General features: G+C 38.3%; 1 protein-coding gene across 3 annotated transcripts in view; it reads left to right on the top strand.

The window, feature by feature from the left end:
- specc1 (sperm antigen with calponin homology and coiled-coil domains 1) overlaps window positions 1-27644 on the top strand; it is a 119442-nt gene that overhangs the window by 33759 nt on the left and 58039 nt on the right. For 2 of the 3 annotated variants that reach the window (XM_047379009.1, XM_047379010.1), the window contains exons 4-6: window positions 18195-19747; window positions 24322-24529; window positions 26187-26260. In XM_047379009.1, the coding sequence (XP_047234965.1) occupies window positions 18195-19747; window positions 24322-24529; window positions 26187-26260 (1835 nt within the window). Of the gene's footprint in view, window positions 1-618; window positions 941-18194; window positions 19748-24321; window positions 24530-26186; window positions 26261-27644 lie in introns of those variants that run through there. The other variant, XM_047379011.1, reaches the window with a different exon arrangement.

Raw genomic sequence — 27644 nt, 5'->3', positions numbered from 1 at the left:
CGATGTGACCTTTTTGAGATTGGAGTCGTTTTAAGACGATAGAGGACCGATTTGGTCCTGGTGCGTTTCGGACTAGCTTTTAGCTTCAGCTTCTGGGCCAACTAACCTGGAACATCACTAAAAGTTTTAAACTGTTTTGAAATAACAGCTAGAGAAATACAAGTTACATGTCTACTAAGCTGCTGACTGAAGGCTGGTTACCTGAGCAGATAGCTCAACTAATTACCCAGTGAATTTCTGTTACTCCAGTACTGCAGGAGTTCCTTCTCTAAAAAGCAAAGTCATTTCAAGTTCCTTTGAAAGGTGAAACAGGAGCGGCACTCATCATCTGGCAAAAATGCACACACATTTTTCTCTTCATCCTTCTCTTTCTTATACACCCTGAGAGTGATAGGTCACCACAGCTCACCTCATACTGGTGAGAGTAAACTGGCTGGCAGCAGTGGGAGGAGGTGTGTGCATGCATTTGTTCTTGTACCAAAAAGCCACTCCTCTTCTGAGCTGATCCCAGTCATCCTACCAGTAATGAAGTGCACACAAGTCTGCTGCATGCCAGCATGACATACTGTCATTATCCTAGAGGACAAACACAATCGCATACATTTATACACACACACCCACTCACACAAACTGACGCCACAGGCTGCCTGCCTCCCCATACATGCCTACACACACTTACACAATCCCAGAGAGGGACGTGAAGAAAAGCTGCTAGGACCAGAGGGAGAGGAGGATTTTTCATCTTTTATGGTTTTGTCGACATGTGACTGACCAGAGGCGATTGTGAGAGCTGAGCTGAGACGACCGTCTGGACACTGACACACACCTCTCTCCCGCAGTCACAGATTGTTGGATTAGTCTGCCTCACTGTAGAGTGTGGGAGTGAGGGAGCGGACCAACATGGGAAACCAAGCAGGGAGACCGGAGGAAACAGAGTCAGGTCGGATTCTTGTGCCTTAGAATTGCTCATATCTCTCTGTGTCTTTTTGTTTACTCATGTAAAGCTCCAGAATACAGTAGATCTGAGCTAATCTCCTGTCATGTTGCGTCTCAGTATTTTGCTGAAAGACAAGTTCTAATTAATGGCATCTGATGGGATGCACACCAGCAAAGCAGTGGCTGACTCTCCCTCCTGCATTTGCAGGAAACATTTTCTGAGCATTTTCTGTTGGGATTTGTGCAAACAAGGCAACACATTCTGTGTGTGTTGGTTTATTTCTACGTATAATCAGTGCAGGTCTGAATGTGCACCTGTGTGTCCACTATTGTAGTCAGGGTAGAGAAAGCCCTGAGTTGGATTTGTTAACCGTAAGCACGAGGGCACCTTACAGAGGAGATGCTATCATCAGTCTCACATTCACATCCCTCCTCTGCCCTAAGCTCTGAGATTTTTGTTTCAAAGTCGCTCTGAACTCCACTTGGCAGCAGCTTTAGTTTAATCGAGGGACAAAACACCCAAGCTCCTCCACATCTTTCTAACCTCTGCTTACTAGGACAGCCAAGAACATTTGCTTAGTACACCTTTTTATGTGTGTACCAATTAGCTTTGTGGGAGGAGGCACCGACACACAAGGAATGTTTTACCATTGGTTTGTAATAAGCTGCATACTTCTAGGGACGGGTGCACACGCTATTACAGTGAACGTTAAATGCATTATTTACACAACAGAGAATTTCTGGTCCCTGAACAGAAGAAGAAGAAATGATAAGGGCAATATATTCTGGGTTTTAAATTAATTACTTTCTGCTTGCAAAGTGAAATGAGGATGTTTTTCTACTGACAGTAGACTAACAGCAGAAAGAAATACCCAGAGGTAATCTGGGGGAGTTTTCTGTGTAATCAGTTTTTTGCTATATGCCAATATTTAAACTGTTGTGTGTGGTAATCCATGACTCCTAACTTCCTTGAAGGATCTTCATAATAAGAGTAATTAGTTTGGTGCAATGCCCACTGATTGACCCAAATGTTAAAAATGTAAACCCATACTCAGTATTTTTAATGAGACACCTAAGTAAAAGAAAATTACCTTTTTATGATATATGCAATAAAATTATGTTTTCAGGGAATGATGACACACTCTAGTAGAACGTGTTCTAGCTACAAGTCAAAAAACTAGTTGAATTTGCTCACTACCATTTACTTCTAGCCATACCGGCTAATAACAAAATATATTTCTTTACACTTTATGCGTACAAACACAAATTTATATTTTACTGCCCTATGTGTTCCTGGTACTGCATTCTTGTTGTTTTCCAAGTCATAAAATCCGTCTTTGGAATACAAAGAGAATACACCATTTTTCTTCTTTCATGAGGGGGGGATACTCTTCTTCTTCAGTCCCTTTTTTGTGATGTACATCATACTTTGTTTTCATTATGGGACCAATATTTAGGAGCTAGGGCTGTCATGATATTAAAATTTTAAACTTGATACCAATACTGAGAAAAATACTCAGTACTGTTTTTGATACTGTGGCAACCTTGTTTTGAAGGCACAGGGTTTTTTCTATATAAAACAAGGTGATTAATTATAATATGACAGCATTTTAACTTCCTTTGTTAAGGCAAAACTAAAAAGTAGGGAATAATTCAGCCCTTTTTTTAGAAAAATCTCAAATTTAAGTGTCACTTTCCTGTTTGACAAAACATTAGACAATATGTTAATATCCTTTATGTAAGTATATACCTTTTTAATTCAGCCGTGCAATTTATTTTATGTTGTTATAATGACTTGTCTTTAGTGTGCCACTGTGTGCTTCCATTTGCCCTTTACTACTGAGGAACAAATAAAGCATCATTCTATACTAAAATAAATTGTTTCAAAACAAACATGGATATGGCTCATACAAAACATTGTTTTACAGTCTCAACAAGGATCTGGTCCAGGCACATATATTTATTAGCAGCCCTGTACAATGTCTGTCTTTCTGTTAATTTTTCTTTATTTTCTTAGTGATCAACTACAGCAGCAGGGTAAGTTGCTAGGGGTTTCTACTTTTTTCTGCTCTAATTGTCAGTTTTATTCCGACTCCACCATAACCTGTTATTATTAGCCCCAATAGCCTACAATGCCTTTACAACTGAATGAATGAGTAATAGACGGGGCAAAATGGTTTGTTTTGATGCTTCATTCTTTAGTAGTCGACTCAGGGTTCTCCATAATGTTCTTAATTTTATGAAGCATTCTTCTTTGCACAATGATCTCCAGAGGCTCTGGAGGAGTCCCCAGAACACACCCAGCCTTCTTTATTCGCTTATTGAGCTTTTTTAAGTGCCTGGCTCTGATGCTGCTACCCCAGCAGATGATGGCTGAAGGGATCACACTCTCCACAACAGACGTATAGAAGATATGCAGCATAGGGAAAGTACCTCTGAACAATGCCTTTGTGTTTGCTTTGTCGGCTAAAGTGGGTCGCATATGTTTGTTTCTGGATGCACTCGCAATGTTTGAGCTTAAAATTCCAACAGCAGCTCATTGTTCTGGTCAGGTGAGGCTGCAGGGAGGGTATGGGCTGAGTGTCTCTGTTATTGCGGCACTGCAGCCGAAGAAGTGTGACAAATTGGGGAAATGTGAATATGTCAATTTGTATCAATTTTAACACAATTGAGAATAATAATTTTTTTTTGTATTGATTACATCGAAATGTTGATTATTTTGACAACCCTGTTAGGAACTGCAATATTTCCTGTCATTGCTAAGCTGCAGAAGTACATATGTATTTTCCTTTCAATCCAAATGATTCTTCCCCAATGCAACCTCTTTTTAGCTATGTACAAAATTTCAAAGACGCTCAGAAGGTTCTTAGACTGAATTAAAACATGGTTAAAGCTACTCTTGTGCTGGTGACGCTTCTCAGTCATTCAGGCCATTGTAAATGGTAAAGATAAAAAACAAAAAAAAACTAACTGGAATTCAGTTCTTTTAGTTGAAGACATTTTGCTCTTCAAGAGTGTCCCTTATCCTGGAGGTGTTAGTGGACAGCTGAGTCTTGCCCTGAGGTGCTAGCTCTCCTGTGTTGAGCCATATGTCAATGGAGAGGCTAAGTTTCTACAATATAGAGGTCTGCACTGAACTCCATTCACCACGCCACTCAGTTTGTGTTTGGGCATTTTACCAATCCTTGTCTTGGAGTTCGTAAGGTCTGAAATGCACAGGCATGTTGTGTTCTTCTGAATTTCTCAGATATTCCAGCAATGTAAGGGATGGCAATGTTTTTGTGTTTGTTCAGTGGTGTGTTTAGTGGATTTCCTCATCGCCTTGTAAAAAGCCCAGTTAATATATCCACAAGTTTGCAGAGCTCTTTTAATGTGGTTCAGTTCTTTTTTCTGTACTTCTATCTTTTTGGCCACATGTTGGACTCGATGTAAAGTTCTGATGTAAAGCTTGTGGTCCAGTTGGTGTTGAGATTCAAACAGAAGGTTTTTATCTGTGTGGGTTGGTTTCCTGTAAACCTCAATGTGGCATCCTCTCCGGTTGAACTTGATGTTGTCTATGTAGTTAAATGTCTGGGCAACGCTTCTACTTCGCTTGGCTTTTAATCCAGGTACCATCAACATACCTAAGCCAGTGGCTTGGTGAGGTTTCCTCAAAGGAGTTCAGGGCTCACTTTTCCACTTCCTCCATGTACTGATTTACCAGTGACACTGGAGATGTCATGGCACAGCCCTGCTTCTCTCTGTAAAAACCATCATTATACTATCCCCTTGATCCTCTTGCTTCCCATTATGCCCCACAGTTAAAAATATTGGAGTGTTTCTTTTAGGGCACAGTTTAATTAAACTGCTTGACCTATATAAGTACAAAAGAGCACTGAGATCAGACAGATGCTCTGAATGCAGCCATGGTCAAAATTTGTTGTTCCTAGAAACTCTGTAACAACCTGCCCTGAGTCTGTATAATGTTGTAAATCTCAACTTCCTTTTGGCTGTTAATTGGAAATAAAATTGACACTGACAATACATTTTAGCCTTCTAACTAATTAAAACAATAGTTTATCATGTCATGTGTTTGTATTTTAATGACTAGGAACAGAATCTGTTGGTGTTCAGCATTAGCTTGCATTTCATCCACATAGTAAATCATCCAGATCCATGAAACGTTTTATCAATGGGAGGTGGAATAACATTCCTGATGCTGGAAGCAGGAAAAGAAATGTGGGAACATGAGAAACTCACTTGAATTTGATTCAGGGCGTTATCTCTGAAATGGAAGTCTTAGAAATAAGCTGTCTGCACCCATGATAAGCAGGTTGTTATCTAAACTGAACTAAAACTGATGGCTTCTACTCCAACTGCTCTTCTCTGCACTTGCACTTTTGGAAATGAGCCAAGACCAGAGCTTTGGCCCAGCAAGTTGTTAAATTTTGATAAATTGTCAGGGAAATAAAGTCTTGGGTCTGTTTTTTGTGCTAGAACTCATACATGCCGATTTTTGTGCGGGGTAAAAAGGTTCAAAAATATTTGTTTAACGTTTTGGTCAAAAATGGAAAATCTGAAAGACCTTCTTGCTTCGGATAATTGATAGGAATTCCTCATTTTAATATTTCAGGATGCTGCCAAGCTTTTTCCAATTCAGGCTATGGCCAATATCAGTGTAGCAGTTAGTGTGTTATCATCGAAATACCATCAAATATGTCATTTTCAGTCTGTCAGCAGGATAGTAACATTAAGCCATTTACTGCCCTATTAATATCACAATATCTTTTATGGTATCGTGGTATTAATATGAGCATTGAAAACATTGTATAACATGATCTAATTACTTTTATTTAAAACAGTAAAGCTAAAATAATATATAATCAGCATCATAATAATGTTGTCTGGTACGTATTTGTCGTTTTCATTTTGATTTCACTGACTTGGAGGTGTGACCCAATTTTTGTGGCAATATAATGTACAGTATATGGAGATCGAGACGACACAGAGTCCTGACAATCACGTGCTTCAAGTACTCATGAGAAAGACTGACCAAATCACTTTCTTTCAGATAAACGTATTTGGAGAAATCCATGATTTTATAGTCAGTGTCTGCTAAAATAGTTTTGTTTTTAAAAAATTTTTTTTTTTTTATGTTTTATTTTAACCGATGTATACAGTGTTAGAGGTCTGGAGTAAAATATGAAATAAATGCATCTGTACTTTTACAATAGCATTTTCCTAAGAACCGTTACGGAACAGCCCTTTACCTTCCACATGACTTTTCAAACAGCTCATCGTATTTCTTATTGTACTATAGAAATGTTTAAGAGTGAATTTTGGTGTGATCTGATGCTACACGGAAAACAAATTAGGTTCACCAACAAGTTTTTATTGTCGCACCTAAAAATGTTCAATCATTAAAACATTTTAATATCAGATAACCTGAGTAAATACACAAAATGCTGTTTTCTAAGGATTTTATTTATTAAGGAAAAAAGCATTGCATATTAACGTGGCCCTATGTGAACAAGTAATCAACTCCTGAAACCTAGAACTGGTTGCGCCACCCTTGGGAGCACCAGCTACTATCAGGAGTTTATGATAACTGGTAATCAGTGTTTTGCATTAGTGTGGAGGAGTCGTGGCCTACTCTTCTTTGCAGTTTTTCTTAATTCAGTAACATAGAAGACTTTTCAATTATGAACAGTCTATTTAAAGTTAATTAGACTTGAGTGAGGTTTTTGTCTCAGCCAGGCCATTATGTTTTTTTTTTTACCTTTTAGAGGGGTATATGCTGTTGTTCTTCAGATCAGTGTACAGTCAAGGCGCTTGAGCGTAAGGTCACAAACTACATGCCATTCAAGATTGTTGTAGTACTGGATGATATGTATGTTTGAGCATGTTCCTTTAGTCTTCAATTTCATAAAATGGAGAGATACAGTGTTATTTGTTGGTATTGCTAATAGTAGTTGTAATGATCACAGACCACCAGTAGAAAATCCACTGGTTTTATCACTTCTTTTTTGACTTATTACCAAAAACTGCTAAATGTGGGTTTGAGGCAATTCCTGTATCTCAGTTAAGACTTCTGAGGTGAATCAAACCCAGTCTCGGAGTAAACAGAAGTTACTTAATCCATTTTTCAGCTGACATTTTAGGATTTGCCTGTCAAGATAATTCTGTTCCTGACAGTAAATGTCTGCTGAGTGTTCCTGCCACTCTTGGCACTGATACATTCTAGGTGGGCAGTACGTCTTCGAGTCAGAGCAGATTTCCACACCAGAGAGTAGCAAGCCAAAGAACACTGAAGGACACAAACACAAGTGTCATCTTAGTACCACATCAGAGAAAAGTGGTGTAGAGCAGGGATTTATCCAACATCTGATGGCTTGGACGCAGTGAGGAAGTTACTCATACTTTCCATGACAGTTAGCAGTTGGTACAGTAAATACAGAAGGCTTTTCACTGAGCTTTTGTGTTTGCAGAGGGAGTTGTGCTCTATTTGAATGTCCTGTTTGTGTAATGGAGACCATTGCACTGGACATCAAAGTTGATCCATTATAGCTCCCATGTGGCAGTTTATAAAGATCCCTTATTTCACGGTCCATCAGTCAGGACTGTGATTCCACTTTTAGTGCATAACAAATTCAGCTTATCCTGATGTGGTTTTCATATCTGTTAACAGCTGGCTGTGGTTTATCTTCAGCTCGGGGATGTGAAATATGTCCTTTCTTTGGATGCTGTTCTGCTGTCTGTTCTCAAGACGTAGCTTTGTCTTGAGAACAGTAACCCAAACAAAGACCACACCACTAGACACTCTTTCATATTAATTCAGAAGTACATAAGAATTTATAATCTTTTTAATAAAGTGTTTTGAATTGATTTATAGGTGAGCATTTTTTAACTCCTCATCCAAATTATTCCACAGTTTTACTTCATACATTTGCTTTAAAGTAGTACACACAGTTGTACTTTTGGAATCGTACTTTCTTGTTTTTTCTATCACTTGATTTTAAAACAAATATCTTTTGTAAATTATTTGGAAATAATCTCTGTCTAGCTTTAAACATAACTAATAGGATTTTTAAATTAACCAAGTTCCTTAGTTTCAGGGTATTTGATTGAATAAATGATTTATTAGTATGTTCTCTAACATTCATTTTATATAAAATTCTCATAGCTTTTTTTTGTATCCCAAACATAAGTTTAATGTTGGGATTATATGTGTTGCCGCATACCTACATACAATAAGTCAGATATGGAACAATAAATAAATATTGTATAATATGCAAAACCTATTTTCATTAAGAGATGGACGTATTAGGGTCAAGCCCAATCAAAGCGAAACTGCGGCAGGTAAGAATGCAGACATACAGTACAAACCAAAAGTTTGGACACACTTTCTCATTCAAAGTGTTTTCTTTATTTTCATGACTATGAATATTGTAGCTTCCCACTGAAGGCATCAAAACTATGAATTAAACACATGTGGAATTATATACTGAACAAAAAAGTGTGAAACAACTGAAAATATGTCTTATATTCTAGATTCTTCAAAGTAGCCACCTTTTGCTTTGATTACTGCTCCACACACTCTTGGCATTCTGTTGATGAGCAAATCTAATGTGCCCAAAGACGCACCAGTCAAATGTTTGAAACTGATTTCTGATCTCCAGTGTTTGTAAACATCTGATAACAATTTCTCTTTAGGAGCTACAGTATATAATAGGAGGATTTAAGAGCTAAATTCAGATTTTTTTTTCTGTCCTTACTTCAAATAGCAGCCATGTATTTTTTATATTACATGAAACTGTATCGGTACGGTAAGTCTTCTCCACTCAGTAACAGCATCCACATCCCAGTTGTTGCTCCCAGGACCTTGGAGCGATGAGGTTCAATGTGTTCACTGATCTTTAAAAATTTGGATTTTTTGAGTTTAAGACTGGCCTGTCACTGGACGATTTCTGGTTGTATCTATAATTGTAAAGCTACAAATTCAATTTGGATATGGTTAGATGCTTACGGCCAAGTTTCACAACATTCATATGAACACGATACCCAGATCCCACACATTAATTTTATAAACCAGTAATTGTAAAATTATATTTTTATTCCTTCTCTGGGTTCTTTTTTAGATGTTTTTCTCTTCATTTTTAAACTGGCTTCTCAGTTTTTGGCTGACCTGTCCTGGTCTGTGTCAAGGAATACCTCCTGAGGATATTCTCATGCTCATGAGCACTGTAGCATCCCAGCTACACCACTGTCAGGCTGTCATGCTGTGTTAAATCAAACCGTATGCTCACCTCTTAGAATAATCCAATCAATGATTAAAAGAACAAAGTGCCTTGCCAGCTCTTGGCTTTGTCTGTCTTGCTGTGTTGCCGTTAGAAGTGGAAATCATCTAGACCTTGTGCCAGGAATAGGAACACAACTCTTGCTTTGAGGATCTAGAGACTGGAAAGCCTGTAGAAAAAAAGAAATTTACAGTAGTTAACATTTACCTTGTGTGCATAATATCAGTTTTGTATTCATAAATTGCTTTGAATGTGGTAAAATGTTTTTTTTTTTCCAAAACTGATGTGAAGTGGTTTTATGTTGTAATACAAAATCTTATGTTTTGTCTTTACCATTGAAACTTTTTAATCTTATATGCAACGATGAAAGATGTTTTATTTTCTAACAGTGATAGTTCTGTATTTTGCAATGGCACATTTGTACAACTGGACTTAAGTCTGCTCAGTCACTGTTGTGGTCATGCAGGCTCGGCTCTGTCTGTATTTCTTTCTTTTGTGTAAGAGGAAAGGAATGCTTGAGAGTCCAAGTCGTTTTTACTGATGAGTGACTGTTTCATGCCCTGTAACTTTGACTGCAGGAAGTCCTGAATTAAAAAGGTGTCCATTATATTTCCACAAAACCAGAGAGGAAGACATGGGTGTGTTTGTTTTCACGATGCCAGTGCGTCATTTCAAATGCCAACTTTGTGACACTGTGACCACCTGCAGTCATTAATTCATCATGACTCCTCTACCATCACCCTCCCCTTCTGTAAATTGAAGTCTCTCCACACTTGCTCACAGTGCACTCTGTCACCTTTTGACAGGCTGGTATGCTGGCTGCAGCTATCCGGCTGGTGCTGGACACCATCCAGACAAAAGGCTCTTGCTGTGATTTGAAAGCTCATTTTCATTAGGAACAATGAAGCCTGTACCGTGCAGTGACTTAGGAAATGACCTTTAATAAATAAACAAATGCATTTGGGTTACTGGATGTTGGCCTTTTAACATTAAGGTAATTATTTCATGCCAGTAATGTAGGCTACTATCTGCATATGTTCAGCCTCTGTCAATCTGTTTTGTTGATAATTGTGTGCTGTCATCGGTAAAAGCTGCTCAGACGGCACATGGGTTTATTTGTTGCTAGAGGAGCACTAGTTCTCTATGAGCCGTGTAACGGCCCATTCCCTAATTTTTACAGATTTAATGCCTAGTAGAGGGAATTACTAAACCGAGCTATACATTAAAGTATGCACTAAATTAAGCTAATGCTTATCTGCATTAGTATTTAATAGCTTAGCACCAGAAGAGAAATATCTGTCTTTGCAGAGCTTTAAGAAATATTGGTGTCATGCTCTATTGGATTCACTGAAGCTGAAGAAATAGTTTTAGGCATGGGCCAGTAAAATATCTCAGTCTATGATGACTTCAAGCTTCATGGTTTAAAACATTTTTAACATAATTTAATAGCTTTTATGTAAAACAGAAAAGCAACATTTATTTCATTTGCTTATTAGACTGTTGTTATTGATAACATTTTTTTACTGTAATTTTGATTTTGATACATAGAGCTAGAGTTGAGTCAAGACCAGAGCATGCCCAGACCAAGACTTTGAGGGATAGATGACTAAAATAATATATATATATATATAAAGACCAACCCAATGACAGTAATCGTGCTAATGTAGTTGTTGCTGCAAAGGTTAAAAGAAAATCTACATGTGGCTTCTCATTAGTAAGCTAGCCTGTAACAGCGCTCCACCCTGACTGGTTGCACTGGTTTGCCTAGCTTTCTCATTTAGGTGCACTGCCACAACATTTCAGGCAATTATTAGAACTCATGAGTTCATCAGTTGGTTGTTGTTCAGTGCAAACTGGGGTTATGGATTAGGGATTGTATGTTGAATTCCTTTTTTGATTCTCTGTTTGACTGCACTTCCATTAACCTGGGATTTTTTCACTGATGAAAAATTTAACACAATCATTTTGTCAAAAATTAAAACTGGGCCAGAATACAACACCAGGTACGTGCAGCAACACTTTCTGGGAGGCAATAAAGGCATTCCTTTGGGGCAAAATTATATATATTTTTTACTGCAATCAAAAGAAAGTTTGCAAAATTAAAACAAAAGGACATTTCTAACCAAAATTTTTTAAGTTAAAATTAACAATATTCGCATAAAGAATATGCATAAACAAAGATTAAAACTACAGAATGAATTTAACCTTTTCTTTTCTCACCAAGTGGAGGGCTATTTAATTAGAAGTAAAGAGGACTTTTATGAGCATGGTGAGAAAATAGGTAAACTCTTGGCCAATCAGCTTTGTGGAATGAGAGCTAAGCAACTCATACCTGGTGTTAGGACAAACAATGGGGACACTCAAAGTACATCTGACCCTACAAGGGACTTAAATGCAATGGAGAACGTTTTTAATTCTATTAAGGTACCTTCCATTTCGCAAGACGGGAGACCCACATCAAGATTTTTTGCTGAGCTTACTTCTTTTTTGTGTACAGTTTTTGCTCCTTCATGTAACCAGGCCTTTATCTCCCTGCTGTTAAAGGACAAAGACACACTAAATTGTAGGCCTATCTGTTTATTATATACGTATGTTAAAGTTTTGGCAGAGGTACTATGCCGCAGATTGGAGGATACTCTCCCATCTATAATTTTATCCGACCAAATTGGATTTGTCAAACGTCATAAACGTATAGTATGTGGTGGCTATTTAACATTATTTATTCTGCAAACCATAGAGTGCCTGCATGTCTTGTCACAGTGGAGGCTGAAAAGGTGTTCATTAGGGTTGAGTGGGACCGGTTGGTTTTTTACTTTAGAAAAGTTTGGTTTAAGTCCTGTTTTCTGTTTCTGGATTAAACTCCTGTTTGCTAACTCTCTTGCTTCCGTGTTAACTAACAGCCACTATTCGAAATATTTGAAACTGTTGCAAGGCACGCATATACCCAAATGAAGTGATGTGATGAAGAGCTAAACCTGCTTCTCTGTTTTACATGTATTGATCCTGCCCCTCCCTAGTACATTTTTAGGTGTCAGTCTTTCAGACTATTTCTGATATCTTAAATTAAACCCCCTCTGTGCCATGTTTGGTGTTAACCCAAATTTGGATTTACCTGAATCCAAACTTAGAGAGTTAACTTTTTTATCTTCACTGGCTCGAAGAGCTGTTACTTCAGTGGAAGGATTCTGTCCCTCCCTCTCACCGATACTAAATTAGGGGTTTTATGTTTATTGTTTTGGAAAAAAGTTTATATATTATTAGTGATTCAGTGAATAGATTTTACAGAGCTTGGTGCGCCTTCTTGGCTTTTTATGAGAAGCCTACAATGGTTGCCTCTTAGTAGCCCTGCCCTATCTCCCCATCTTTTAATATGGGGGTTTGTATTGTTTGTATTACTTGTTTTATTTGCGCTATATGTATAATTTTGGTAAACATAGTTTTCTAATCAGGAGAGAATGTAGAATCATTTCCAATAACACTAAGTGAGCAAAGTAACGCAAGGCTATGGTCTGGGCAAACTCTCCTAGATGTCTTTCAAAGATGACCTCAGAGCAGCTCCACAGCAGTTTGAGCTTAATTGTCTCTTTCACTAGCATCTTAGCTGTACTGTACAGCTGTCCTTCCTTCTTTCTTTCCTTCTTTCTTTCTTGAGTTTAAGTCAAATTTATTCTGAGCTCTGTCTGCTCTCTAGTGTTATTTGTTGCCCTGCAGAGTTGCAGATTTTATTTAAAGATAATAAAAATAAATATAGCCACCTTCTTGAAAACAGCTGCAGAACTTTGGTAGCATGTATTTTGTTTCTCTTGAAGAAATTGGAGAGAAACATTGGTGACATTTCTTTGTGCACATGAGCAGCTGTGGTGATGTCAGGGTTATAAAAGTGTGTGATCTAATGATCAGTGACTTTACTTGTGGCTTACAGTCATTAAAAGCATTAGAAAACCAAAGGGACATTCAACAACCAGGATTTTTGAGTCTATTTCTGATCTCTTTTTTGTTAGGCTGTGACCCTGCAATGCTGATTTCAGCAGATGAAATTTAAACAGCAATTTAAAGCAAGGCTTCACTAATATTTTAAAACAAAGGCAACACCTTTTCCATCTTATTTTAGGTATTAGCATGTCTAGTATTACTAAAACCTCAATCTCCTTGTGCAAAAACAAATGAATTCAGATGTTCAACATTTGCTGTCACTTATACGTGATAAAATATGCTATTTTTAATTAGTGCATTATCTCTGTCAATTTGGAACCTCTTCTAATTGCAGCTATAAAAACCGCTTATGAAACTGGCATGAGCCTTTAGGTGCGTCACACTTTCATTGGCTTCCTCTAATGCACAGTAAAGAGTCATTTATACCACCTTGCTGACTTAGCATTTACATCTTCTAGAAGAGTGCATAATTTAGGTGCACACATTGGCCTCATTCTGCCACAAATGAAATTTCCTCCAGTGAATTTCAGACATAAGTAACTGTGGATGTTTAATGGTACCCATTGGATCTTTAAAGTGCCTTCAGTGATGTATCTGGTTTTTGTCGGATGCCATGCCATTCAGACCATAAATCTGTACGCTGATTGTTTATTAAAGATGGATATATCTATACATATTTTTAAATTTATTAATATGAAGCCTTTCGACCTTCAGCCACAGTCTCTCACTGCAGGAATGTTAAACAGCTCTGTGCTCTAGAAACGTGCCGAGGTTGGCAGCTCTTGCCTGCTCGATAAGTGGATACTCTGTGCAAAGTCTCTATCAATGGCAGACTACTCCACAGGGGGATAGGATTTCCATTCCAAACTGGGCCATTTGTTCGAGGATTGTGCGTGCATGGATGTGTTTACTGAAAATGTGTGACAGTGTTAATCAGGAAGATGTGCTGCCTATCTCCTGACACAGGCTGTCTGTTTGCCTTTTGCTTTGTGGGTTTAATGATGATGTGGGAATGTGATGCACACACTGCTGTCTTTGTCCAGGCACTGCTTTAGCTGTTTTGTGTCTGAATACTCCATGTGCACAGGGACCGTTGTCATCCTTTGAAACAAGCACTTCTGTTGTCTACACTGCTGTTTGCTGATGGTCTGAAAACAAACAATACAGCATTTTCAGGAAGCACCCCGCTCATGCCGGGCGTCAGTAAATACTCTTTATATTATATATATATAAAAGGATCTGCAAAAGGTTCATCCCCGTGACCCACATTGATGCTTTCTGAAATGCCAAAGTCAGGTTCTACTACAGCTGTGAGTGGCTTCAGACACCAACACAGAGCCAGGCAGATGTGATGTTGTCCAAACAGAAAACAATATGTGACTGGACTACAGTGACTCTGGTGCTCATTAATGCAAGTATGAATGTGACGTACTTTCTATTCATGACTCCAACACAGCTGAATGTTGATACTAATAACCCTTTGTTTTTAGTGTCACTACTTTCTTGAAATACAACTTGCTGATTAACAATCTGATCTCATTTAACCTCTTAAGCCTGAGGGTCTATTTTCTCAAAAGTGCATACTCATACTTTACAAGGCATTTTTCAACTTGTACAATGTCTAAACTGCTAATATTGGTATCAACTAACAGAAAGGTTCAAAAACAGAAATTATTCTGGACCTGAGTAAATGAAGTTTAAATGGCGAAAAAATACATTTCTGCCTACAAAAAACAAATGTTTAATTACAAAACCTCTTACTCTTGCAGTAAAGAAGGAACTAAACACAATAAATTGTAACTACAACATCTGAGTGACATCTGTAGGCAGTCTGGTGTCAACACAACAAGCAGTTGAAAAGTTATACATGTTTAGACTGAAACAATCCAGGCAGACCTTCTACTGTGCCGTTTTGGCAAACTTTGGCACAGTTTGGAACAATTATTGAATTGTGAATTTATTCTTGAAATTGTAAATGTGGGTTGCTATTATATATTTGGTCATAAAACTACAGTTTTAAAAAAAACAACACAATTTTAATTTTTTCAGCACCCTTTATTTTCACACTCTAATTCCAAACTATATATACAAACAAACTATAATGAAAAAGGGTGAATAGAGAAAATGAAAAACAGTTCACTTTGAATCATGCCACTCTGCAAAACAGTTCTTGGTCATAAGTTGTATTTTGGCTATCTGCGTGCTTTTTTACATGGCGTTTGAGCTGTGGTCAGTGGATATAAGAATGAAGTAGATACTTTGTACATGAATCTCAGATGAAGATCTGGACATATGTGTGTCAGTCTCAGAGTTAGTCAGCTACCAGCTAAAGAGGCCAAGCCCCCTTGTAAGGGACTCTTGGGCTTAAGAGGTTAACAGCAGTGGCAGATTTCCATTTCAATGAGTTCCTTTTTTACATTTATTCAATAAAGCAAAAATCATACATGTATCTAATCTTTTGCATTTTGCATGGTGACGTTTAGGTAAAGATTCTGAATATAATCCCTAATGATGATGTTTTTTTGAAAATAAATGTATGCTACAAGATGTCACCATACCTCTTGTACCTTTGATCTACTTTTTCCTTTTGTTTTAGCTGCTATAAAGATTTTATTATTGAGATAAATTTTTGTTTTATTAAAACATTTTAACCTTACAGAGTAGTAATTGTTTTCATAAAATCAGTGAGTGGATAGGACGATTTTCTCCATGTTAATGCAGAAAAAAACACAAAAGTTACAGATCAGCTCTCAGCTAAACACTGTAAAGTTAAAATTACAGAGCATGCCTGAAACCAGGGTGTAGTTATGTTCTCAGACATACATTTTCACCATCCTCCTCCTGCCATCATAAAACAATTGAAAGAATTAGCAGGACAGAAACAATGCTGCATGATTTTATTGTTAAGCATGGACCAAATAACTAAACAAGGGCTGCACAATATGAGCAAATCTTGCAATGGCGATAATATTGGTAAATATGATGATATCTGTTGTGATATATGCCAATAATTGTATCATGCGAAACAGTCCTGTGCTATATGAATATTGCACACACTGATATTGCGATGACCATATATTACCAATACAGGTCCTTCTCAAAATATTAGCATATTGTGATAAAGTTCATTATTTTCCATAATGTCATGATGAAAATTTAACATTCATATATTTTAGATTCATTGCACACTAACTGAAATATTTCAGGTCTTTTATTGTCTTAATACGGATGATTTTGGCATACAGCTCATGAAAACCCAAAATTCCTATCTCACAAAATTAGCATATCATTAAAAGGGTCTCTAAACGAGCTATGAACCTAATCATCTGAATCAACAAGTTAACTCTAAACACCTGCAAAAGATTCCTGGGGCCTTTAAAACTCCCAGCCTGGTTCATCACTCAAAACCCCAATCATGGGTAAGACTGCCGACCTGACTGCTGTCCAGAAGGCCACTATTGACACCCTCAAGCAAGAGGGTAAGACACAGAAAGAAATTTCTGAACGAATAGGCTGTTCCCAGAGTGCTGTATCAAGGCACCTCAGTTGGAAGTCTGTGGGAAGGAAAAAGTGTGGCAGAAAACGCTGCACAACGAGAAGAGGTGACCGGACCCTGAGGAAGATTGTGGAGAAGGGCCGATTCCAGACCTTGGGGGACCTGCGGAAGCAGTGGACTGAGTGTGGAGTAGAAACATCCAGAGCCACCGTGCACAGGCGTGTGCAGGAAATGGGCTACAGGTGCCGCATTCCCCAGGTCAAGCCACTTTTGAACCAGAAACAACGGCAGAAGCGCCTGACCTGGGCTACAGAGAAGCAGCACTGGACTGTTGCTCAGTGGTCCAAAGTACTTTTTTTGGATGAAAGCAAATTCTGCATGTCATTCGGAAATCAAGGTGCCAGAGTCTGGAGGAAGACTGGGGAGAAGGAAATGCCAAAATGCCAGAAGTCCAGTGTCAAGTACCCACAGTCAGTGATGGTCTGGGGTGCCGTGTCAGCTGCTGGTGTTGGTCCACTGTGTTTTATCAAGGGCAGGGTCAATGCAGCTAGCTATCAGGAGATTTTGGAGCACTTCATGCTTCCATCTGCTGAAAAGCTTTATGGAGATGAAGATTTCATTTTTCAGCACGACCTGGCACCTGCTCACAGTGCCAAAACCACTGGTAAATGGTTTACTGACCATGGTATCACTGTGCTCAATTGGCCTGCCAACTCTCCTGACCTGAACCCCATAGAGAATCTGTGGGATATTGTGAAGAGAACGTTGAGAGACTCAAGACCCAACACTCTGGATGAGCTAAAGGCCGCTATCGAAGCATCCTGGGCCTCCATAAGACCTCAGCAGTGCCACAGGCTGATTGCCTCCATGCCACGCCGCATTGAAGCAGTCATTTCTGCAAAAGGATTCCCGACCAAGTATTGAGTGCATAACTGTACATGATTATTTGAACACTTTTCTTTTATTGGTCGGATGAAATATGCTAATTTTGTGAGATAGGAATTTTGGGTTTTCATGAGCTGTATGCCAAAATCATCCGTATTAAGACAATAAAAGACCTGAAATATTTCAGTTAGTGTGCAATGAATCTAAAATATATGAATGTTAAATTTTCATCATGACATTATGGAAAATAATGAACTTTATCACAATATGCTAATATTTTGAGAAGGACCTGTATATTGTGCACCTCTAGAAAACTAGAAAAAGCAAGAAAAGAGGAATGGCAAACTTTTAGTTTGTATACTCCTCAGCTCTATACCATACTGTCTGAAAACCTGAAAGGAGCAGAAACGGTTGGCTAATTTAAATAAAACAGAAAAATACAGCATTCCTGTAAAGGCTAAACTTTATTTTATCAGTACTTTTTGTTATGTCTTAGGTATTTTTTAGTTTTTGTTTTTCTTTCTTTTTTTTCTGTTTTCCGTTTTTCTTGAAAGCAATTTGAATTGCTTTATGTATGGTGTTAAACATGCTTATTTTGCACAAAAGCTGTTAAAATTCACGCCGTGGACCTGATTAAATGCCTGCTACTTTTGGTTTTTGTGTTGCAGGTGCACAGACGCCCAAGAAGTCAGGAATCCCTGCTCCAAGAGAAATCCCCTCTTCTATAACAAGAGATCAGGTTTCTCTCCGAGATCGACTAAAGAGCTCTTCTACTAAAAGAATAGTTACCAGTTCCAGCACCTCCAGTCTTTCCACCTTGGCAAAGCAGACCCGTAGCTCAACCAAGACCCGTGCAGATGTGGAGAGCCAGGAAAGGGGCCTCCTGGAGAGCCAAGTGAAAGAGCTTCTCGCCGAAGCTAAGGCGAAGGACTTGGAGATCAGCAATTTGAGGACAGAGTTGCAGCGCTGCAAGAATAAAACCTCACCTACTTCATCTTTACCCTCTCCTAGCTCTGTTTCACACCAAGAGCATGTTGCTGATCATGAGCAGGGGCAGGTGGCTGAAGCCCTTGTCCTGGTTAGGGAGCTTAGAGAGAAGAATGGAATATTTCAGAGAGAGTTGGCAGCACTAAGAGAAGAGAATCAGGGACTGAAGGAGAAGCTGCTTTTCTTGGAGGGTTCTCCTCTTTCTAATAAAAAGACCAAATCCTCAACCATTACCTTGGTGAATGGTGTCCCTTCAGACCATTCAGCTTCTCTAAAGGACACAATCATCTCCACTGCCAGCTCACTCAAAACCTCTGTCTCCTCCAGCACCGACATTTCCAAGGAGTCACCATCACCAGACTCCTCAGAGTTTGAGAAGATCCCATCCCGCTCAGAATCAGGGAGTAGTAGTGTCAGTGGAGAAGCTGTCACAGTAAATAGTTCAGGAGGTCAGGATGTGTCCGTGCGGAGATTAACAGAACAGATTCACAAGATGGAAGAGAGCCATCACAGCACTGCAGAGGAGCTGCAGGCAACCCTGCAGGAGCTGGCTGACCAGCAACAGGTGGTGCAGGAGCTAACTGCTGAGAATGAGCGTCTTACTGAGGAAAAACGCCTTCTGCAGACATCGCTTCAACAGCAGAGAGATCGTCTGGAGGTGCTTGCCCAGCAGAATGAAACACTTGCTCTCAGAATTCAGGAGCAAGCTCAGGCTCAGGCCCAAAGGGAGCAGGAGCTAGGGAGCCAAGGGCCTCGGCTTGCAGAGCTGGAGCAGAGGTATGCTGAGCTGGTGGAGAGCTCTCGATTTGAACGAGAAAAACTGGTGGACATCCAGCAGCAACTGACAGGCAGTTTGAGGGCTCTGGAAGAGGAACACCAGGAGGCTCAGGCTCAAGTCTGCTGCCTCAAAGAGGAGCTAGACAGGCTGCAGGACCAGCTTGACAAGGAGGTGGAAAGCAGTGGTCAAGCATTGCAAGCTGCGGAGGAACACAAAGCAACAGCAGAGTGTCTCAGACTGGACAACAGTAGGTTCAAGGCACAGGTGGATATAGAGAGGCAAAAGGTTGGTGAGCTGAAGGCCATGCAGAGTACCAGTGACAGCACTGAGCTGCAGAACTTGCTGAAGACTGCCCACTCTGAGAGAGACAAGCTGGAGATGGAGCTGACGGAGCTGAGACAGGAGCTGCTCAAGACCCAAGCTGAGGCCGAGCATGTGAGAGCCACGGTGTCAAAGGTAGGGGGGGGTCAAGTTTACATACTGACACTAGTTGTTTTTGTGTTTTTTAGGATTATGTTCTCCTCACTATAACCTCACTATTTGATCTATTTTAATCTATTACCTCTTGCGTCTCTTGTTCAGTATTTACTTACTGTGGTGTATTTTTTGTATTGTATTTTATCTTATGTTAATTATGTGTTGATCCTAATTGAGAAATGTTTAATAATTTCTATCGGTCCTGCTGCAGCTATGGTGGGTACCTTTTGATTGTTATGTATCAAATATGCCACCATGTTTGTCACAGGTCCTATGTCTGCAGCTTTATGTACGATTATTTCCCAAGACCAGAGGTGGGTAGAAAAGTCAATACTTTTAGTCAAGTGAGAAGATCAGTACTTCAAAAATATTACTTCTGGCATTTCTAGAGTTGAATTAAATTACTTGGTTGCCTACCATGGACCCTATTTTTAGGCATAGTTGACCACTTCTTACTATGGTTGTGGTCAGAGCCAATCCATACGCTTAATATTAGTTTTCTCTTCCAAATCAGTTTTTTTGTTAATTTTGTGGCACTAGTGGCCTTTCCCTTAAGCCCGAGCATACCAGTACCGTTATGAAAAAGTAAATCAAGCATTTTTAACCGTCTCTAAAACTAGGTCAAATGCCGCCAGGTTTATTTATTTTTAATCATTTAGAGGAGGAGGCTTTAATGTTCACAAAACAATTCCCCAAATGAGTTTTGCACAAAAACTTCAAGTTTTACAAATACGTTGACATTTAAAGGTCCCTTAGACATGGCTCACTCTGTGAACAAACTGTTCAAAAAGCACTGGAAAATTACCGGTTTGGAAATTTTGGTCAACATTAAGTAGACCAGTGACATGGAAATGGAAGACAATGATGAAGATTAGCTTCGGAAGGGTGAGGGGTATTTAATGTAAGTAAGTTACGGTGTTTCTTCTTATTTCCAGCAGATTTACGGTATATGTCTGCAATTTCAAATATTTTACGTTTGTAATTACTGTTGTGTAGGACATCTGTAAACAACAATCACCCCCACCCAACCAACTGTTTAATGTTGTTTAAATTTATAGTCATCTCAGTATCACTGGACTCAATATACATATTGTGAGGAAAGGCTTGGAAGGCAATAAATGTTGGTTAATAAATGAAGTTCCAGGCATTCAGGTTCTGTTTTAGAAGTGATATTGTGGTAAAGTTATTAGGAACTAAAACTAAACTGTTTCATTACCTGAACAACAGATGTTGGCCAGAAACAACATACTTCCATCTAGCCATCTGCCCGCTTATCCGAGATTAGGTTGCAGAGGGAACAGGTAGAATAGGGAAATCCAGACTCAAACTCCTGCACTCTCCATCTCATACCGGGGAAATGCCAATGTTTTTCCTGGCTAGAAATTATATATATATAGTCCCTCCAGTATAATCTGTTTGCCCCGGAATATACAGCTGGTGGGATGTGAACATAATTCTTCCTAAGTGAGGTGTCCAGAAGGCACCCTGATCAATATGTCAAACCACCAAAACTGACTCCTTTCAAAGCAGGGACTCTACTTCAAGCTCCATGCGAATGACTGCATTCCTCATTGTATCTCTCAAGACGCAGTTATCTATTCCTTTTAGAGCAGGGGTCCACAACCCGCTGCTCTTCAGCCTCCTTTTTGTGGATCCCTTGGCTTTGACAAAAGGAAAATAAATAAATAAATCTAAAAAATAATAAATTTGTTAATTCATTATATATATATATATATATATATTTATATATATATATATATATTTATATATATATATATATATATATATTTATATATATATATATATATATATATATATATATATATATATTTATATATATATATATATATATATATTTATATATTTATATATAAAATCATCTGTTATTATTTTGATGCATAGTTATGTTGGAGTTTGAGGTGATACATTAATGGATTTTAAAAAGGTCAGTCAAAACATACGTCTCATCCACATCTATAGCCCTTGCCTTTTCCTGCAGATGGCTTCTTGAGGTTCCGACCCATGCCGTAAGCTAACTATGTATACATCCCAAAAAAGAAATATCTCAGAAGAAAACAGAGAGTTTATTTCTGCCTGAACAAATTCTTTTGACTTCATTGCCAACGACACTTACTTGTGTAAAGTCCAAATATCGCTCCAAATTTACAAATGGGAGCCTATAGTCCTGTGTGAAGATCAAAGTCTCAAAGTCACATCTTACAACCTCGACATAGGGAAGATCAGCATGGAGCTTCAGAAACAGAAGTCACATTTAATGGGTATGAACACTAGCATTTAATTTGCAATTACTTAAAATAAGATAGTTTAGACGTGGGGTTGATGTCGGTATTTTTTTTTGTATGTTCAGGTGCTTCGCTTGATTACTGGCCGCGAAAGAAACCCGGAGAGGATGAGAGCACTGAAATGGACTTGTCAAAAATCTTTTTTAATTTTGTGTTTACTTTGTTAAAACAGCTAAGCTGCAACTAAGAATTTTTTATATTAAAGTGGGCTATGTTTTATTTTAATTTTATACAAATACAAGAAGAACTTAAAAATGCCTGTGTAGTTCAATGTTTAATTTATTTTAAAGTAGGCCTACACATGCACACTGCACATCTTTTTGTAGAATTATTTTGGGAAAGATAACATTTATTTGATTTTATTAGCTGGGTTATCTTTTTGCGTTCTCAGACAATTTTTCTTTGGTGGAAGAGGGAGCAGAATGGCTCTTTTGGTACTAAAGGTTGCCAACCCCTGCTCTAGAGAGAATACAGTCTGTCCCCAACAACAGGTAGCAGAAAAAGAAGAATAGAGGAAGTGCGATCTTAATACAATGCTAATTATATAGTTTAATTTCACAAGTGTTTGTTTTTAGAAGTCTACTAAACATTTCTGAAACATTTACTTCCCCCCTGTTTTTATTTAAACGTGGATATGTTTGTAAAAACGACCGTGCGTATTGGTGTTCTTCCTGTTTGGCAAAGGTCACTTGCACAGCGCTTGTGTGCACTTCTGTCGCAAGACGCTGTGCATGAGGACAGAAAAGGCGAGCATGAATCAGGTTTTATGCTGAGCCTGGCCACCTTATGGAATAAGGTATTTTCAGCCATTTATATCCAGGATCTTGCTCTTTCTGTCCTGATCCATTTTTCTATGACCACAGTTGAGTCAAAACTTGAACAGACTGGTTAATTAAAAGCCTTCTGGCTTCATCACAACAAACCAAAACAACGCCCACATTAATGGCGATGTCCATCCATCCTCTGCTCCATCCAAAATGCCAGGACACTTAAACTCCTCCGCTTGAGGCAAAGGCTGACGTAAAATGTCACTTTAGACACTTTTTCAATAAAACATTGTTTTTCAATTCACAAACCTAATTTTAGCTGGATAGTCTACCTATTTGCTGTCAACGTTTGCCATCAACCCAACGCAGAAAGACGTTAATACTTTTTACTTTATTTTTCACATGTCATATTGTCATTGCCACTTTCAACAACATTATCACAGATCTCGAGTTGTCCTACTATCATTCTCCTCTAGTTCTAACCACTTCCCTTTTATTCTGGGGATGACCGTTTGTGTCAGATGGTTAAAATATAGACACAATTGGGTGTCTCATCAGGACAAAGATCCCTAACAAACGTCAAAGCTAGTTTTTTTTTTATTATTATTGATATTTTATATTGTATGCTAATTTCACTGTGGAAAAATAATGGTTAAAAGTTTATTGATTAAACCCAAAACTTAATGTGACATTAATGCCCATGGCTTGTGCATGTAGATTTTTAACCAGCGCTGCATTTGCTCTGTTAACTTCTGCCTGGTAACTGAGTCAGGAAATATGGATAGGCAGACACATCAGTACATAATATTTATGCTCACTTAAATTGTAATCCTGTGTTTCAAGGCTTGTTGGTTTTCCCCTGCAGAACAGCAAACAGCAGTGAGTCAGGGTTGGTAATGGTTCTACAGTGAGGTGTGTCTCCTTTAGCTGAAGAAAGTCATTATTTTGGGAGGTGACGGAGGTGCCAACAGCATGGCTAGAGGTTTTTACCAGTGTATGACCCCTTGAGTCATACAGCTGTCCTCTGCCAACTGGATGTGCAAATGAGGTGACTCCATAACTTCCCAGACAAGCATCTTAATCTATCACAGCCACATGGTTGTCAGAGCGTCCCAAGTGGCTACATCATTTACTGCTTTTAGTATATTATTCTCACAGATATGTGTCTCCCAAAGCAATAACAATAATTGCGCTGTGACTTAAGCTTCAATAGCTGGAGTAAATAAGACTGTTTTCTTTCTGTTTAGTTGATGTTTATGTATGTCTTTAACTTGACTTGGAATTAAGATTGAAGATTGAGTGAAACAGCCCTGTCAAACCTTTAGATGTATCTAGAAACAGCAACACTACAAAATGGCTTAGAGTGCCTATAGATGCCATACATTTAATACATTGGAATAAGCTCACAATGTCACATAAACTTCAAGTTTAGGTTTTTAGTGACTGTGTACTTAGCTTCTATAAACATGTTGTCCATACACAGGTGGAGGCCTCATGCCAGCAGGTTCAGGAGAAGGCTGAGAAAAGAGAGCAGGAACTGAGCAACAGAATAACTTCCCTGGAGGAAGCTGGAGTTCAAGCAGAGAACCAAGTGAAGGAAATGAAGGAGACCATTTTTGAGCTGGAGGACCAGGTGGAGCAGCAGAGGGCTGTCAATTGTCATACCAACCAGGCTGTCCTGGATATGGAAAGTATGTAGTAATAACAGGCTTTTTACTTTTGCACTGTTGTGTGGAGTCTTAACCTGCAGTTATAAATGCAATTAGAAGCCATGAATAGAATAGAATTAAATAGAAATATCCTTTATTGCCCCTCTGTAGAAAAATTCAGGTGTATCACCAGCAAAGTGAAAGGCATGTTGATACACATAAAGATGGCAAAAAAAAATTTAATTAAATTAAGAGACTGTACATTAGGATCAAATTTACAACATGACAAAAAAAAACAGTACACTTATTTAAAAAGCAGATAAGCAAAATAAAAAAAAAAATATTATTAAATTATTAATATTAGTGCAAGGAAAACAGACTATAACAAAAATTGGAAAACTGTACAAATACCCGCAGGGATGTAAACAGTTTATTGGATTTGCTGGGAGCGGAGCTTGAAGCAGTCTGTCACTGAAATAGCTCTCCTGTTGTTCAACAACTTCATGAATCTGGTATTGTTTTGGAGTATTTCAGTTGTACTTGTGGAAGGGGCAGTAAAGCTGCTGGTCAACTGTTTCTTATTTTCCCACTTATGTTAGCATATCCAAAGAGGCAGTTTATGTTGGTCTAGATCAGCAGTGTCCAAACTCTTTGCCATGAGGGCCAAGATTGTCCAGTTAAAAGAACGTGCAGATCAGAAAAATTATTTGTGTTGTACCTAAAAGATTTTAGTGGGCTGTGTCCATCTGCAATTTAGAGTGGGATACTGCATCAGCATAATAGAGAATTGCTTTTACTGTCATCATATCTTTATTTTTGCCTATCCTTAATGATCACCTGACCATCTTGGGCTGAAAGTTCAATGCTCCATACACAGTTTCTGAGGGTCCCTAAGTGATGTAGTGATAATTAGCTAAAGTAATCAGAAAGGCGATCTTACTGCCGTCAGATGAAGCCACAGTCCAGACGGAGCGTCTGCATAGTGTAGTGTTAGACTATTAAAGAATCATCGCTGTAACACTTGAGTAGCACTTGCATGCCTTTTGTTGTACTGGACCATGTACATGGGATATCTGGGTTCCCTAAGTTGCGATGCTCATGTCACGAAAAATTCCAACATGACATAAAAAATCTTTTGCAAGTTAGCTTTAGCTATTATTTATCTATTTATTTATTTATTTATCTTCGGACAACGTTAAAATGCTAGGCATATGCACAATACAGTGATGGTGGTGTAAACATTAGAAATACTTTATAAATAGTCATAAAGAATGAAAAAACAGAAAGTCTGCTTGCAGTTCCAACAAAAGTTAAAGATTTACACATACATACATGTAGGAATTACTGCTGGGCTGTTGGATTATTTAGGCTTAGTCTGCCCCAGAACTATTCCCAGGAGGACTGTTTAAGCATCATCCAAAGGAGTGCAAACTGTAGCACAGCTAACATTAAGTAAAAACAGTTTATAATACTGTTATAAATCAAGGTAGATTATATTGGTTTGAAAATATTTTTGTAGGGACTATATAGTACTTCAACAATGGTTCTATTCACTGAACTGTTTTTATTAGAGATGCTGAGTTGTGTGTGTTGGCTGCTGTTTTTCCACCATAATCAAACTGTTGGCAAAGTAGTGACTGCTTTATACACTCTACGTTTGGTTTGCTGTTTCTAAAAGACCTAAATTGTGCTGTTGCAGATCTTGTCAAAAAGCTTGAGGAGCAGAAGGCTGAAGCAGAGCGACAGCTGAAAGTTTTGAATAGACAGATGAAGGTAAGAAATCCTTCATATGGAGCTCTGTGATGGTTCAAAGGTTCAACTACTGTCCTTGTTGTTTGCTGCTGCTGTTAACACACTGTAAATATAAAACTGTTATATGAGATCTGCTTTGATGATACATGTCATAAAGTTTTTCACTTTATGACATGTAAATTAAATTAAAATGTGTTACATCTGCATTCCTTTTGGTCTACCTGAAAGGGGATTAAACCACAGACCCAATGGTTTAAAACAGAAAAACAGTTTTGTGTTAAGGAAATATATATTTGCACAGAACACAGTAAGGTATGCAGAATTATTTATTCAATTCAGTTTATTTATGTGTTAACAATTCATAACAAATGCATCTCAGAACAAATGGGTTCAAATCATGTCCAGTTATTTAATGTGTAGTTCATTTCTGTCCGCTGAAACTCTGATAATTCACCATAATAATTCACCATTGAGTTAGATGAAGTCTCACTGCTTTTGATAGCCAGACTTGGTGTAGATTTTAGTGGCCAAGATGATAAAGGTCACAGGAAGAGAAGGAGACATTGTGATAAAGGAAAAGACAGGGAGGGGTAAGGAGAATATGTGTTAACCACATAATACAAATCAATCCAATTTTCTTTTTTCAGATCTTGATTTTTTTAAAGTAAATATAACATGCATAAGATGACATAAAATTGACATCCATTTGTTGGGAAAGCAGTCAGTCTAGCACAGAAATATTTATTGTCCAGTGTCACCCAAAGTTCAGGATGTTCTCCCAGGCCCTGTCTTTTCCTCCCTTTCCTTCATGCCAAAATTAATCTTTCCACTGAGCATTGTTCAGATAGGATTGTGGAGCATGTTTAACAGTCTCCATTTTTTCAGATTTTCTTTTTGTTTTTAAAAAAGAAATCCTAAAGGTGTTGGGTATTACTTTGTTTGAAATCATTTTTTGTTCGCTATAATGTAGAGATGCAGAGAGATTCTGTGCCAGTTCTGATCTCCTATTGTAAAACTATTGTAACACTCTAAGCCATTTTGTGGAGCTAGTGATACATATTTTCCCAGATTTCAAATGTTCTTGAAAACATAACTACTAACAGCATCTAACATTTCTTTGTAGCCTTCCTGCCTTGAGTCAAGCAGAGGTTGACCTTGTGAGAGAGGTTGATGTAAAACAGGGTTTGTCTATTTTACATCAGAAACTAAATGACTACGAAGTCGACATTTTAAGCTGTCTTTTTTATATTAGCTACTTGTGTGGTTAGCAATAGTCACTGTAAACATCAGTCTCCATGTGTATTTCCAGGAGAATATGGATCCTAACATTAAATCCGGAATTTCCAAAAAGCCGTCAGCATTTCCAAATCCGTCATAACAGAAGGGAGGTTAAAAGCTTAAAAGA

Source organism: Girardinichthys multiradiatus, chromosome 11 (genome assembly GCF_021462225.1).
Source record: "Girardinichthys multiradiatus isolate DD_20200921_A chromosome 11, DD_fGirMul_XY1, whole genome shotgun sequence".
Lineage (NCBI taxonomy): Eukaryota > Metazoa > Chordata > Actinopteri > Cyprinodontiformes > Goodeidae > Girardinichthys > Girardinichthys multiradiatus.
This window is presented reverse-complemented; position numbering and strand designations above follow the sequence as displayed.